This window comes from Podarcis melisellensis (assembly GCF_964234715.1).
Source record: "Podarcis melisellensis genome assembly, chromosome: 9".
Classification (NCBI taxonomy): domain Eukaryota; kingdom Metazoa; phylum Chordata; class Lepidosauria; order Squamata; family Lacertidae; genus Podarcis; species Podarcis melisellensis.
Window position 1 is genome coordinate 20,445,258 of NC_138541.1, and position 15,703 is coordinate 20,460,960.

The 15,703-nt window shown below is 44.8% G+C and overlaps 1 protein-coding gene across 1 annotated transcript; it reads right to left on the minus strand.

The window, feature by feature from the left end:
* Window positions 1-3,905: 3,905 nt before the first annotated feature.
* On the minus strand, window positions 3,906-10,065 carry LOC309378041 (uncharacterized protein C4orf54 homolog; the record flags this gene model as incomplete). Its single annotated transcript, XM_081925829.1, has 1 exon — window positions 3,906-10,065. The coding sequence occupies exon 1, from the start codon at window positions 8,883-8,885 to the stop codon at window positions 3,906-3,908; it is 4,980 nt and encodes a 1,659-aa protein (XP_081781955.1). The 5' UTR covers window positions 8,886-10,065.
* Window positions 10,066-15,703: the final 5,638 nt, after the last annotated feature.

Below are 15,703 nucleotides of genomic sequence, written 5' to 3' on the forward strand. Positions count from 1 at the left end.
GAGGGAGGGGGTGTTATACAAACATGAACATCATCAACACTTGTGTTGTACAAAAAATGCATGAGAAATACATGACAAAGAGAAAAAGCAGCTTAAATGAGAGCTTAGCATTACCAAGTCGTTTTCAGATTAAGGGAAAGAAATTCTCGTTGTTTGTGCCTGTAAGATAAAGTACAAAGAAAAAAATAAATCCTTGATTTACAAAACAAAGTTTGTTAGAAAGCATCTTAGAATAAAGGTCAAATTATTAATCTCTCTCTCTCTCTCTCTCTCTCTCTCTCTCTCTCTCACACACACACACACACACACACACACACAAACACACATCATTGGACATGCTGCTTTACCATTTTTGATAGGGCTATATTCAACTCAGTCATACGCACCCTAGACTAGCCATCTCCATTAAATACAGTGGCTTTAAATACAGTGGGAGTACTCTGAGCATGGTTTATATTAGATACAACTCATAATATTAGATACAATTCATAAATTCTCCAGTCCAAAATCTGATCTCAGAATCATAAAGTTGGAAGGAACCTTGAAGGTTTCCCAGTCCAACCCTGACACGCTTACATCACTCTCTGCTTCTGCATCTTAAATCTGTGTTAAATTCCTCATTCACAAAAACAAGGCTTGCAACCAAAGTTGGTAGTCAAAAAGGTGCAGGAAATTTCTACCTTTGAAGACACTCCCAAAATGATTTTCATTATGCTGAGGGCCACTAGTTTCTATTTTTATACCAAAAACCTCTTTAGACAAAGCCCAAGCAGAATGTACCTCTGAAGTTTGAATCTTAGTGTATGTGATTGGATAAAAGCATATAAAATTATGCATTTTGTGGAGAAAGAAAGAAAAATATCCCCCTCTCATAACACTAGAACTTGTGGGCATCCAATGAAGCTCAATGTTAGAAGATTCAGGACAGATCAAATAAAGTACTTCTTCACGCAGGGCATAGTGAAATTGTAGCATTCACCCCCACAAGAGCTAGTGATGGCTACCAACTTGGATAGCTTTAAAACAGAATTAAACAGATTCATGGAGGATAAGGCTAGCAATGGCTACTAGCCATGTTGGCTACGTTCTACATTTAAGATCAGAGTCAATATGTCTTTGAATACCACTTGCTGGGAATCCAAGACTCACAACCTGCTTGGGCAGGTTGCTTTCGTGATTACGCCTTGCACTGAATCCACAAAGTAAAGGTTACTCTAGATGAGATAGTGGACCTCTTGCATTAAAAAAAGAATACCAGCTGCCTATATTGGATTAGAGCCACAGCAGTAGGGGATGGGTAGCCCTTTCACTCAGAGCTCCTCCTCCCCACTCATGCTGGGCAAGTAGCTGCTTCAAGGCAGGGGGGATGATTTAAAAATGAAAGGAAGGCGTTGGAGGGGTGTGCTGTAAGCCCAGCCTGGTTACCCTATAGCTGTTTTTAACCTTTTTAAAAAGAAAGAGTGGGAGGTGTCCTCCTGCCATCTCATCTAAGTGCACACTTAGCTTGCTTGAAGTTCTAGAGACCGACAAGGCTATTTGTGTAACCACAAATATAGAGTATCCACTCCCCCATTAAGATGAAAGATTTATTACACTCAACTCAAGCTTATTCCTCCGTACACAGATACACCTCTTTAAGAAAGAAGATGAGACTCTTCAAGTGGGGGAAAAGCATCCTAGAAAATGAAGTTCAATATGATGCAGGAGAATCTTTTGCTGATTTTGAACCTTGGCCAAGACATACAGCAGACTCCAGGCTTACCCTGCTCTCACCCACTGGGTGCAATGAGGGCCAAACTAAACATTGCTTTAATAACCATTTTTGAATACTGTGGGTCTAGCCAGGTCTCATTTTTTGCAAAAAGCCACCACAAGTGAGCCCAGTCCAGATCAAGATCTTGACATGGTGATGAACTCTTTTCATTTCACTGTTTCCCTGCTGAAACCTAAGCTGCTATATGCCCTAGGCCTTTTTTTTAAAAAAAACCTATGGGTTGTATGCAACTGGGGGGTGCCAGTCACAAAATAGCTGTTATGGGGGACATAGCATAACACATGGGGATCATTGCATAGCACAAAGTTAGATAGCTACCTCCAGCAACCTTATACTTACCATGAGAAATCAGCTATGTGCTGCTGGTCCCAATTGTGGAGATTATACAATATTGATTTTAAACGTGCACATGCACACTGATGGTGGCCACAGTACACCCACTCATTTCACAGAAGTCAGTTAGAAGGTATCTGTGCATTTTACTCCATATATTTTTTTCTAGGAGTGCTAGAGTGAAAGCCATGGTACCCATGGGTACCCTGAGATAAATGCTTCTCAGGGTAGATCCATTGAAATTACAGTAACAGGCCTAAGTAAGTCATGCACTCTATCTAATTTCAATGGGCCTACTCTGAGCATGGCTAACATTAAAATGTTCTGAACCGGCAAGACCTCTCTGAGGTAATTTGCTGAATGTTATGATTGCCAACTTTCTTTTCCTGGCAAGACTTCTGTACCTTTATCTATACATAATGAACAAAAACACCTGCAGAATCTCTGCTTGTCGAGCAGCTGTTAAAGCCCTACCAGAAAAAAGTTGGCAACTCTACTGTTAGTATGAACAGTCTCATATGTCACAGATGAGTGATGAAACTGCAGCTCAGTGGCTCTTGGCATTTCTTTGAAGTGTGTAGTGTGAGCCAGGTGGTGATCTACAATCTCGCCACTTCTGTGATATGTCAGAGCGTTCACGCTAACAGTCAATACACACAAGACACTCCTCACTTTCTTCAGCTCAGCTGTTCCTCTGAATTTACCCTGCCTTATAATCAAACAGGGACCACTAAGAATCTGATGCCTCTCGTCTTCCAAAACATTATTCTTCTGCTAACCCTCTCTCTTGCCAAAAAACCCCAAAAACCTATCTTGGAGAAGATGCAAGTGGGTGCATTAACCAATAAACCTGAAAGTGCTCAGACACAGAGTTTGATTAATCCATTACAGAAAACTTTAACCTCCTCCCCTCCAATTAATCACAGGGCTACTACACACGTGCAACAATGACTACCTTTAAGGACATCGCTTTCTGCACAGCAAACATGTATAAACCTCAAGTACACCATAATGTGAGTGCACACATATTATTCCCCTTTGGCAACTGCTTCCTGGTGTGAATATACGAGGGAGCAACTTGTGACAAATTTAATAACTAATCATCATCAGTACCAGCTCATTCATGGGGATCGAGAAAGGGCTGCTCAAGTTGTTAGCGTGATGACCAGCTACCCTGAATCAAAGGTAAAAGTAAAAGCACTCAATGTGCACAGTGGCTTACCCCACAGGGCTCCCACCTCACAACGCACACATTTGTAGGAAGTAGGGTTGCCACCTTTGTTCTGGCAAAATACAGGACAAGGTTGTGATTGGAAGAGTGCTGCTTTTTTAAAAATCTGATGCTGATGTGACTTCAAAGCAACCCATTACAATTCATTGCAACCTAACAGGATGGCTCATCTGGAATCTGTAGGTGCGCACACACATGGATTCATAAAATCTCTCTGTGCTTGGCTACCCAGAGCTGAAATATATTACCATTCACACACCATGCAACTTGGCAGAGATAGAGAGAGAGAAGACCTGACACCCAGGTCAAAATTGTACCCATACAGGATGTACCCTTTTGCCCTGAAACACAGGACAATCCTGTATTATGGAGGGCAGGGAGCTATCCTAGGACTAGTGGGCGTGCATGGGTGTGTGTGTGTGTGTGTGTGGAGGAGGCCCTTTCCTAAGTTGCCTGTGAGGAGGCCTGGGATCACATAAACAAGCGGCCCTGGCTTGCTGTCCAAGAGCCCAACTCACCCGTGGCAGCAGCAGCAGCGAGCAGCAGCATCCCTGGCCGGGCTCTCCATCACCGGTGCTCCACGACGAAGCGCATGGTGGTGCCGTCGAAGGAAGGAGGCGCGATGATCCTGGGCCCCAGAGGCTGCGAAGTGATGCTGATGAGCGGCGCCTTCCCCTCGCCGGGAACCCCTTGCTGCTGCTGTGGCGGCTGCTGTGGCTGCTGCTGCTGAGCAGTTTTGCCCGTGGGCATGTAGTAAGGGCTGTCCGCCCCGGGGCTGGCGGGGCCGAGCTCTCCGCCCGGCTGCTGGGCGAGCTGGCCTTGCAGGGCGCTGGCGGGCAAGACGGCCGGCAAGAAGCCCGGGTAGATCATGTAGGCCGCGGCCGGGGCGCCATAGGCTCCCGCCGCGCCCAGCGCCAGGGAGGACACCGGGAGGGTCATGGGGGCCACGGCCGGAGGTGGCGCCTGGGCCGGCAGGGGCACCTCCACGTACTGCCCGGTCTCGGGGTCGAAGAGGCGCCTCTTCTGAGGCGGAGGCGGCGGCTGCTGCAGCGGCGCGTCCACCACGTAGCACTGCCCGGTGCTGAGGTCCAGCAGCACTTTGCGCTGCGTCTGAGGCGCCGGGAAAGCGGCGGGCTCGGCGGCCGCGGGCGGAGAGAAGCACAGCAGAGGCGCGGGCTGGGCAGCGCCCGAGAAAGCGGCGGCCGCCGCGGCCAAGGACAAGGCCTGAGGGAAGAGCTGCGCGGGGGACACTTCGAACTGAGGCGGCTGCGGCTGCTGCGGAGGCGGCGGAGGATGGGTGGCCTGAGGCTGCGGGGCGGCTGCCTCTCCGCGCTGCTGTTGCTTGGCCGCCTCCTGCCCGTGGGTCTTGCCGGTGCTGTAGGGCTGGTGGCTGCACAAGGCCGCCGCTGCCGCCGCCGCGGAGACTAGGCCCGGGCGGCCGCCTCGGTCTCCTGATGTGGCAGCCCCCGGCTGCTCCGTCGACGACGATGCCTTGAGAGGGATGGCCAGGTAGTTCCCGCAGTCGGGAGCCGCCGCCGCCACCTTGGGCACCCTGTCGGGCTCCACGAGGCTCCCCTGCCTGTCCCCAAAGAGCTTGATGGAGCGAGGCCCGGCCTGGCCTTTCAGGCCTCTTGGTGGCGGGTCAGGAGATGGCTCCTGAGGCTGCTGCTGCTTGGGCTTCTGGGCCTGGGCATTGAAGGTGAAGGTGCTGCGGGGTGCCACCGGGGCCCTGCCTCTCTCCGTGCCCCCTGCGGCCTCCCCGCGGAAGCCCGGCCCGCGTGCCCGCTCCCGAGCCTGTGCCAAGCTTTCGAAGGTTGCCATCTTGGCTGACACCTTCTCTGCGTTCTTGGTTGGGTTGGCAGTCCGGCTGCGGGGTTGGCGCTCGGGCGCAGGCCTGCTGGTGATGCTGCTGGGGGAAGTCGCCAAGGCCGCACTCTGACTGGCATCCTGGTCCTCTGCCTTGACGCCGGCCGTGGACTCTTCCCTGGCTCCCGTGGCTCCCCCCGTGGCCCTTTCCTCACTAGTGATGAGGGACAGGACGTGGCTGTCGGTGATGGGCAGCGGGTCGCTTTTGCGCTTCCACTCGTTCTTGTGGAAGCTGTAGAGCTCCTCCATGCTCCGGACGGCCGCTGTAAGTTTCTCCAGCGCTTGGTGGTTCGCTGTGAGGGGTGCCTTGGCCACCTCTTCTCGTGGAATTTCTTCTTCGCTAGCCACCACCAGTGGGCCTACCTTGCTGCTTTTCTCCACTGGCGTAGGTTGAATTGGTGGCGGCGGCTGCGGCTGTGGTTGCTGCCTCCAGGGCACAGATGTTTTGGAGACTATCTTCAGCACAGCAGGCTGGCGAGGGTCGCTTTTGTTAGGGGCGATTGTAGCTACGGGCAGCCTCCCTGAGGTCCTGTGCACCAGGATTGTCCCATCTTGGCTGGATGGCAGCATCTTGCCCCCGCTACTTGCCCCTGTCTCTGAAGCCTTGCTGGCCTTCTTGTCTTCCTTGCTGTTGCTTACTGCCTGACAGGTTATCACCATGGGAGATAGAGGCCTGGAAATGCCTGCTGTCACCAGCTGCTTGGGTTTCTGCTCAGATGTTCCCTGGTCAGAGTTGACACTGCCTCTGTCACTGTTGTTATCCCCCGACTCATGGCTGTAGCTACTCTTAATTAGTTTCCTGACATCTGTAACCTGATGGATAGGCCCTTGCACCTTGTGTTTGTTTTCTCTTACATCGCGTACCAGAAATTGAGGCACTTTGTCCATACCTTCCCCTTTGAATTGTTTTTGATGCTGGCTTCTGGTATCTTCAGCTGCCTTGAAAAAGTTTGGGACACTTCCAGATAGCTTGGGTGTGAGGAGCTTAGCAATATTGAAAGGGTGATCTTTATTCTGCTGCATGCTACCCAAGCTGATCTTGATCTCGGGAGGTTTGGGCTTTATCATTGTGGTAGCGATGGCAGTCTGAGCTGCTGTGTTGGTTGCTGTAGAATATTTTGTCACTTGTGTGCTGGATTGCTTTTCTTTGGTTGTTTGTTGAATATTTGGAACAAAGAGACGAGACATTTTAGTTGATTTGCTGGCTGAGAATTCTCCCAAATCAGCCTTCCTGTCACCTTTGGATGAAATTTTCAGTTTTCCCACAGGAGCTTTCTCCTCCTTTTTCTCTGCTTCTTTTTCTTTCCATGTTCTAAATGCACTATTCTGACTGCGGAGAAAAGTTGCCTTGAGAGTTTCAGAAGCACTCTCTTTTATTTTACATGCCTCGTCTAAGAATGTTTCAGAAAGGGATCGATCCAGGCTAACATTTCCATCCCGGGGAGTAGATGGCTTGGAGGTAGGGGACTTGCTGTCAAAAAACTCCCCCAAATCATCTGCTGTTACAATAGTGTATTCAGAACTGCCTTCTGAATATCTAGAATTCTGTCTCTGCAAACCCCCATCCTTTAACTTTTCTTTGAAAGCACCATCTACCTCTTTAGAAGATAAGGAATTGGACATACCAGAATATGTGGTGTCCGAGATTTCGCCCCTTTCCATTTTGAACTCGTGCTCCAGTTGCATTTTCTTTGAGATAACATTTTTGAGGAGACTAGATGCAAACTTTGATTTATTCTGTGTCCCTTCCATGGTTTCTGCAGCCAGCCCAGTTTGTTTGCAAGTTTCATTGCCCAGCTCCTTTGGCAGTGTTTCTGTAACTTCATCTGTGCAACTTGATCCAGCAGCAGCATTTTCAGAAGGTTTAGCAGGTCTGGGGACACCCGCTTTTATATTGCTGCTAAAATTGAGAGTCTCCAACAAAGTAACAACCCGGGAGCCTGACTGGATCCGTTTTTCAAAGCAAGGTGGTGTCTCAACATGCGTTATTTCCCCATCAAGCTTGCTGACGACAAACTCTAATGCTTTTGTCTGTGACTTATTGGAGTGAATGTAGAACTGGTCACTGGATGTCTTTGTCCCAGTGCTTCTGTTCCATCCTGCAGATGCGGTGCTGCTTTTGAAAAGATTTTGCTCTGCTTTCTGCCCAAGGCTGCCGCACTTTAAATCCAAGTAAGTTGACCACCGGTTGATTCCTAGTGTGTGATCCGAAAGAGATGTGGAGGATTCACTGGAGCTCAGGTTCAAGGTATCAAAGTAGGGATAAGCTAAGCTGCGGAATGCCCTTGCCGTCAGGCTTCTTACTTCTTTATCTGCATCATCCAACTCACTTACCACGCTGGAGGCACCGCTTGAATATCCTCCCAATTCTCTTGCTCTTATGGCTCCACACCTTGTTTGCAAACGTGCAGGAACTGCAATAAATTTTTTTGCATAGTCATGAAACACATCTTGTTTCAAACTTGAATTTCGTTCATGAGCTGTGGAGACACAGAGGCTCATGTCGCCTTCATGCTTGGCAGCATAAATAATGTTTTGCTTTTCGTGCTGGTTGCTAGGCTCATTTATAGCCCTGGAAGTTGGTTTGATTGATAGGAGTATCTGGCCTGCAGAATTCTCACTCATGTTGCTGAGGTTCTTGGACTGACTTTCTTCCGAGCTGGCGCATTTGTCTGTGCTAGGGGTATCATTTTCAGAATTAATGCTGACTATCTCTGTACTGCTGGTATTATCGATACTGTCTGTCTGATTATTGGCATCACTGGTGGTCGTGCTGAGATAACAGCTATTGTCCTCTTCCGTCTGGGTATCCGCAAGAGTCTCGTCACTCCCAAAAGAAGCGTAATCCACAAAGGAATAAATCACATTGTTGTCCTCGAAATCCCACCGAGAGGCTAACCCATAATCAAAGTCCATGTCATGGTCCACTTCGCTAAGCTGGATTTCATGGGTTGTAATATAATGTGCTTCATCATTATTGTTACAGTTGTTCTCACTGGTGTAGCTTTGCTGCGAGTGCATCAGTTGTGAAGCACGCCTGCACCCTCCTCTCTGGTTACTCAGACAGATTTCTTTGCAGTCTGCATCATCGTCCTCATCACTTTCATATCCAAATGAAGAAGAGGAGGTTTTCCCCTCCGTTCCCATGTCATCCATTTTTGGAAAGCTGCCTGTCTCTTGTACTGGCGAAGGACAAGAGGATGAGGATGATTCTGGGCAGCCATTTGTGTAAAGCTGAATGTTGGAGATACTAGGGGACAAAGTGTTCTCAGACCCTTCTGAGCTGGTGCCAGTGATGCTTCCCCCCACCTCATCAGCCTTCATCCCCACAGGGGAAGGAGTGCCTTCCATTTTAGATTTATAATCCTGGGGTGCTTCATTTGCAGATTTGTCTGCCAGCATATTGTTAGCCAATCTGTTAACCTCACTGATCCCATAAGGTCCATTTTTAGGTTTGATAACGGCCACCTTACTTCCATTCCCTGCCAAAGTCAGTTTTAGAGCTTGGGGACTCTCTCCCCTCCCTCCAGGGAAATCATAAATCTCCACATATTTTGATTCCTCAGATGAGGATGTTGATGGCTCTTGAGAATGGTGCTTCATCATCCGGCTGTTGCTTTCTCCAGCACTCCCTTTTTGAGTGATGATCTGCTCAGCAGGCGATTTTGTAAGCAGTTCCATTCCGATCACTGCAAGTTGATTGAAGGGAACAAAGAGATTTCGACCAAGACCCGAAGCTGGGACACACACAGACACGTGTCTCCAGTGGTTGGTTCCCAACTTCACTCCCTGCAGTTTAGCGGAAGACCCTGGAGAGACGCCCGATAGTCCCGCAGCGGTAGTAAGGCGGGTGGCTGCTGTTGTCTCTGCGGAGATGGGGGGGGTAGCTGCTGCTGCCAGTGTCTTATTCCAGAGCTATGAAGTACAGTTGTTGGTTTGGCACGAAGAGCTGTCAGTCTGAATGCCATTGGTAACTGAAGTAGCAGTATTAGCAGCATCTGCAGCTCAGCTTCCCCAGACATCCCAAAATGAAGAGAAAGCATATGGAAATTCTTGTACTTCTAGTTATGAAAGGGGCGGGGGGTCCCGTTCAGTATATTGTCATTATATAGTTAGAGGAATATTAGCCTTATTTATTACGTAGTATTTGGACGGAGAGAATGCTCTGTGACAAGAAGAAGGGTGGAAAGCATATAGTGCTGTTTGAAGTGCTAATTTTAAATATATAAATAAAAATTCCAGACACTTGTTTGCATGGGCAAGAGGCCCACATTGAACTAAGTTTTCATACAGCATTGAAGACAACAAATTACTTGCATTTTTAATAGTAAACTTTTTAAAACTTCCGATTTTTAGTTCATATTAGAGAAGTTAGTTTGTCTAGCACCTGGTTGAAATTTCATGCAAAAATGTTTAAAGTATTTCATGCTCAAGGTATTTCAAATAGTTTTTCTTTAGTGTAGCCCCATATCAAAATTATTGTTTTCCTCCAAAATACTTGAAGCAGACATCTTCTGGATATCTTAGAACACATCTAGTTAAATAAAAGAATTTAGGTAATTTTAAATTACACAGAATCTATCAGTTGAACCCTCAATCTTTTAACTGAGTATAGGAGGAAAGAGTTTTAGTCAAGGCATGCCAGTCACAATTAATTGCACTTAATTCCCATTACAGTAAGGGGACTTAAGCATGTCTAACTTTATGCTGGATTATGGCCACCTGTTATAATCAGATCTAATCACATTTCAGCACAGAAGACAATTGATAATCTTGGGTAACAAATCATTTACCTTCTCTCTGACTCTTGTAAAGCTGTTCCTTGGATAACAAGCAACTTTTTGTACCTCACAAGAAGAAAATAATTTCCTACTGAATCTTCAGATATGTCTTTAACCGTCTGGAAAGGGAAGTTGAAGAGAAGCACTGGGAAAATGTTAAACTGGTTTGGATTTTCATAGCCACTTTGGTGAGAGTAATGAAACTGTGGAGCATTTTTGTAAGATCAGCGTAGCTTGCTAGGTCAAAACTATTAACTATACATAGACTGTGTGTCATATCATCCGATTGAATAAAGTACTATTTTAAACTATCACATTTGTACATAGCAGAAATAAATGTGTTCAGCCATCAGTCACAGCAAGAATCCCAACCCCCACTAATAAAATGTTCTTGCCCATCTATCTACTTTCAAATATTTAAGGTGGAAAGCTGTTACTGAGAGCAAGGAAAATACAAACGAAAGATGTGAAATTGTGGATGAGGTAGAATTAAGTGACATTTGCATAGGAACTGTAGTTTGGAAAAATTCTTCATTTGGGTAACCTGTGGTTGGAAAAACCATGTTCCAAATGTGTATCTTCTTCTGGACCAGCGGCAATTTTCTTTACCATGTTTTTTCTTTACAATGTTCTGCTTTAAAACAATGTTGGCTAATATGAAAATTAAGGGAACAGTTCCATAACCATATGATTTATTTCTATTCACTTTCTTTGAAAAAGAAATGCTAAATATTCAGAATTCTAAAACTTCAAAAGAATAAACACTTGAGCAGCACTAAAACAGCATATAACTTTTAAAACAGCAGGTGATGGGGCATACATCAAGTGCCTGGCTGGATAAAAAATGTGTTTATAGACTTCCTGAAAGCAGGAAGTAAGGGAGCCTGTCAGATCTATTCAGGGAGAAAGCGCCATGATCATGGCACCACCACCCAGAAGACCCTTTCCATGGTGCCCAAGTACTTCGGATATGTCTGTAAATGGTTGGAAAGGGGAGTCAAACCCACAGTGGCATCCTCTCTTTCCACTGGAGACAGGCCAAAGACTGCCCAAAGCCTATCTTCGGGCTAAAGTAAATTAATATTGGCAAAGGTAGACCTTTAGGTAACCTGGGTGTCTTTATTGTTATGCAATAGGGATTTGTTTGTTGTGAGAAGGATCCTTTGAAGACATTTCCTTTCCATCAGTGGGAAAAGGAACAGCAGTAGTGTTATGTACTTGAGTTGAATAGGATCCAAAATGCCACAGTCTGATTGGTCCTAGAACAATAGGATTCAGAATGCAGCAGTCTGATTGGTCCTAGAACAATGCAGCAGTATGATTGGTCCAGCTCCGGGTGTAAGTGAATCCATAACCTGATTGGCCTACAGGAGAATCCTGGAATTAGCCAATCACGTGCAGCCCATTGTGTAAACAATGTATATAAAGCAGGTATTTTGGGGGAACTTTCATTCCTCCTCCTCACCACTATGAGCTGAATAAAGACCATGAAATCCACTCTCAACTCCGAGTAGAAAACTCGAAAAAGGAAGGAGTGATGTGTTCCACAGTGAATGTTTCTTTTTATCTATGACAGCTCAGTTTTGGTCGGTAACATTTCCTCATAACATCAGGTAGCTGGTTGGGGTAGACTTCTATTTAACATTGGCAATACTGCATAAGGTAAAACTTGTGAAACAATGTAAGATGGAGTTATGTGTCTTTAGTAGATAGAAAGATTACTAACACTAAAGATGATTAATATTGAAGTAGAATGAAAATAGATCCGTAAGAAAGGAGGGAAAGAGAGTGACACGTGCCACATTCCATCTTTTTTAGGAGAAGAATTTTGATGATACTCAACAATGGGAGAATATCCAGATAAGAGGGTGTGTTTTTTTATTACTAATTTACCCACTATAGTCTATTAATAACTGATAATTTTGAAGTAATTGTTGTCCAGAAGCATTCTGTGACTACAAAATAAGACAGTTTTAAAATTATAGTTAGATTGAAGACAGCATTTCTAGGAAAATGGAATGCTCAGGTTATATTACAGGCTGGACATTCAATCAGAGTAAGGCACTGAGCCAGTCATACAGTGTTCAAAATGTAACAACCTGCCATACAGGATAGCCAAATTTGGGAATCAATTTGGATCATGAATCACTTCTCAGGACATCTGTGTCTAAGATCAGGTGGGAGGGATTTAAGTCCCTGGGCAGTAGAAAGGAAAAGCATCACAATTTCACACTTTAGCATCTGGTCATGGAGAGCTATTTCAAGTGTCCAGGAAGGTCCAGTGGGAGAAAGATAATTTCCAGGGAGGAAATTGATTATGAAGGGCAAAAACTGGTTTGGAAGGACGTCTTGTTTTAAGAGTTGCCTGCAAAAAAAAATCCCCAGTTACAACCTGTCATCTCTGTACCCAGTATGAAAATACAACACATTTAATGAAGTTTCCACTACATGCCAGGGGTTCAGATTGTAGCTTGCTTTTTGAGGCTTGCAAGTCACCATGGGCTGACTGGATAGCACCAAGAATTCCATTAGCTTGTACAAAACGGCCCTCTAGTGTTGAAATATTATATTGTATTAGTTTCTTGGTGTTTCAGAAGATAAAGACACGCCTTCAAAAATATATGTAATCGCTTACTTTAGTCTGCAACATGGGTGCTACTAGGAAAGTTTAATATAGAACATTTTTCATAAGTATTAGATACGGATGCAAGAAAGAAAAAAAGAATTAATACATAAGACGAGCCCTGCTGCATCAGACCACAGGACCATCTAGTCCAGCATCCTATTTTTACAGTGGCCAACCAGAATGCCTACAAGAAACCCACAAGCAGGACCTCAGTGCAATAGCACTCTTCCCACATGGTCTGGTTTATCCAAACCTAGACAGCATCTTAAAAAGTAGAGACATCACCTTGCCAACAAAGGTCCGTATAGTAAAAGCTATGGTTTTCCCAGTAGTGATGTATGGAAGTGAAAGGTGGACCATAAAAAAGTCTGATCGCCGAAGAATTGATGCTTTTGAATTATGGTGCTGGAGGAGACTCTTGAGAGTCCCATGGACTGCAAGAAGACCAAACCTCTCCATTCTTAAGGAAATCAGCCCTGAGTACTCACTGGAAGGACAGATCATGAAGCTGAGGCTCCAATACTTTGGCCACCTCATGAGAAGAGAAGACTCCCTGGAAAAGACCCTGATGTTGGGAAAGATTGAGGGCACAAGGAGAAGGGGACGACAGAGGACGAGATGGTTGGATAGTGTTCTCGAAGCTACCAGCATGAGTTTGACCAAACTGCGGGAGGCAGTGGAAGACAGAAGTGCCTGGCATGCTTTGGTCCATGGGGTCACGAAGAGTCGGACACGACTAAATGACTAAACAACAACAACAAAGTGATTTACTTTACATAAGCACCTATTCCATCAGTCTGCAGGAGAGAGAGAGAGGGGCGGGGAAGGGAAGGGAAGCAGGGCCACTCCATCTGTTCAACTGAGAGACCAACTTCTGGTGCCTCTTTAATTTTTTTTTTATTCTAGACTGTTATAAAAACTAAGATCAGGTGGCTGAGTTTCCTTTTATTAATGATTTTTATAGCCACTGTATGTTTTTTTCTGGTTGAAAGGTGGGACAAAACTGCTTCGAAAACATCTAAATGTAGAGCCACTTTGGGCCTTCTTGCAGGTCAAACTCTGCTGAAAACACTATACCAATGTCTTCCTTCCTGGTTCATGAATCTTACGCTTGTTGGAAACTTCCTACATAGTGGAATTGTTTTCTTTCCATGCTAACTTTTTTTTGTCAGGAAAATAATAACCAGTATATATTTAATAATGAGTGGGATCCACTGAAATTTAAAGAATTAGGAAACTGATTATGAGAAGGAGGAGGAGGAAGAGTGCGGAATCTGTTGCAGCTAAAATAATGTGTTGCAGCTAAGATAATTACACAGGGGCAAAATCTCGTTATCCTTAGTGTGATCCTTAGCAGTTTGGCTTAAGTAGTACCTGTCATTTAGATGGATAGTTAACAGGACAAATGCATTAAAGAACTGGAATTGGAAATGGGAAGAATTTGGTTTTTTTTGAGATGGGTTGTTTCTTGTGGTGTACTTGAATAACTACTATCATTAACTTAATTTATTTTTATATTCATGTTATAATGTTGAGCTACATTTCTTTAAAAGCAGGAACAAAAATTGTAACTTCATTTTGAAGTGGCACAAACATTTCACTTCCATTCTGCTACATTTGTAGATCTGACCTTATTCCTGAACAACTTATACTAGATTGTCTTTTCTGTTAAAGCATTCTGAACATCTCAAAACCAGGACTTCTGTGCATTAGAGACCTATTTTCATGACCTTAAAAACGTTTTGTTTTTTTAAAAAAATCCAAATCTTTAGCCCCTGTTTCATTTGAGAAATTATGCTCATAATAAGCTATTTTGCACATGTCAAACACTCCTGGCAACCTTTTCAGATTTGCCTTTCCCTGCAAGCGCAACCCTCTTCCAAGGAATGGAACTGTAAACCTGGACAGGTTTCAAGACCTTAACCTGAGTGAGATTAAAAGGATTTAGAGGCCTTACATTGCCCCTTAGAATGGGAGACTGCATTTCCTCTCCAGGATGAGAACGGATCATATTCTGGCATGCTGTATTACACAGTGCAATGTGCTGCCTTGTAACTGAAGCCCTGTTAGTGTCAGGGGCAGAAGTACTTGCGAAATAACAGATACAAAAAAGTACTCCCTTTCCCCTTAATCAAGTCACACCATCACGCCAGATGCTCTTTGCAAACACGCTGACCAAGGCATGATGAAGTTATTAAATTGTTAACCTTTCGCATCCCCCCCCCCGGCTCATCATGCTGCATTTATTTTAGAAAGAAGCACCTTTTAAAGAAAGCAGAACTACTGCTCGATTTCTGTTGCATGAATGCCTTTCCACCAAACAGATTAAGAGCTAAACACCTGCCATCCTGACATGCAAATAATCTTCACTACATCCATCTAGAATTTACAGTGCTGTTGGCATGAAAGAGTATTTATGGGAATAGCTGGCTTTACTGAAATCCAAGGAGATAGCATTTCAAGCACAAGCAGTGTGTATCATGAGAAAAATTGAAGACAAGAAGTTTTGTGGACACACACACACACACACACACACACACTTTTATGTGCTTCCTTTTAGTCCCTTTTGTCCTTGGAACAGAGGATAAAAGGCCTTCATTGGGTGGGGTGGTGGAATCAGTGAGGTGAAAATCTAGGAGTTCTTCAAATATTTGGGCATAGACAAGAATAAAGGACAAAATGGTTGCCTCTCTCCCATTTCCACATACAGAAAGTGACTGGACTTACTTATTTAAATCAGACAAGGGAACATATTTCTTCAACCAGAGCATAGTCAAATGGACTATGGAATATGCTTCCACAAGAAGTAGTGATGGGCACTAACTTGGGCCATTTTTTTTTAAAGGATTCAACAAATTCATGGAGGATAATGGCTACTAGCTAACATGACATTGTTCTACTTGCACTGTTGGAGGCATTATGGACTTTGAATAAGAGTTGCTGGGAATTGTAGGGAGGGAGAGTGCTCTTGTTCTTAGGTCCTGCTTATGGTCTTCCTATAGGCATCTCATTGACTACTGTGAGTGTTACGATATGGATGCAATGCAGCTGCTAACTGCTAGCTTGAAAACAAAACATGATGGAAATGTTGG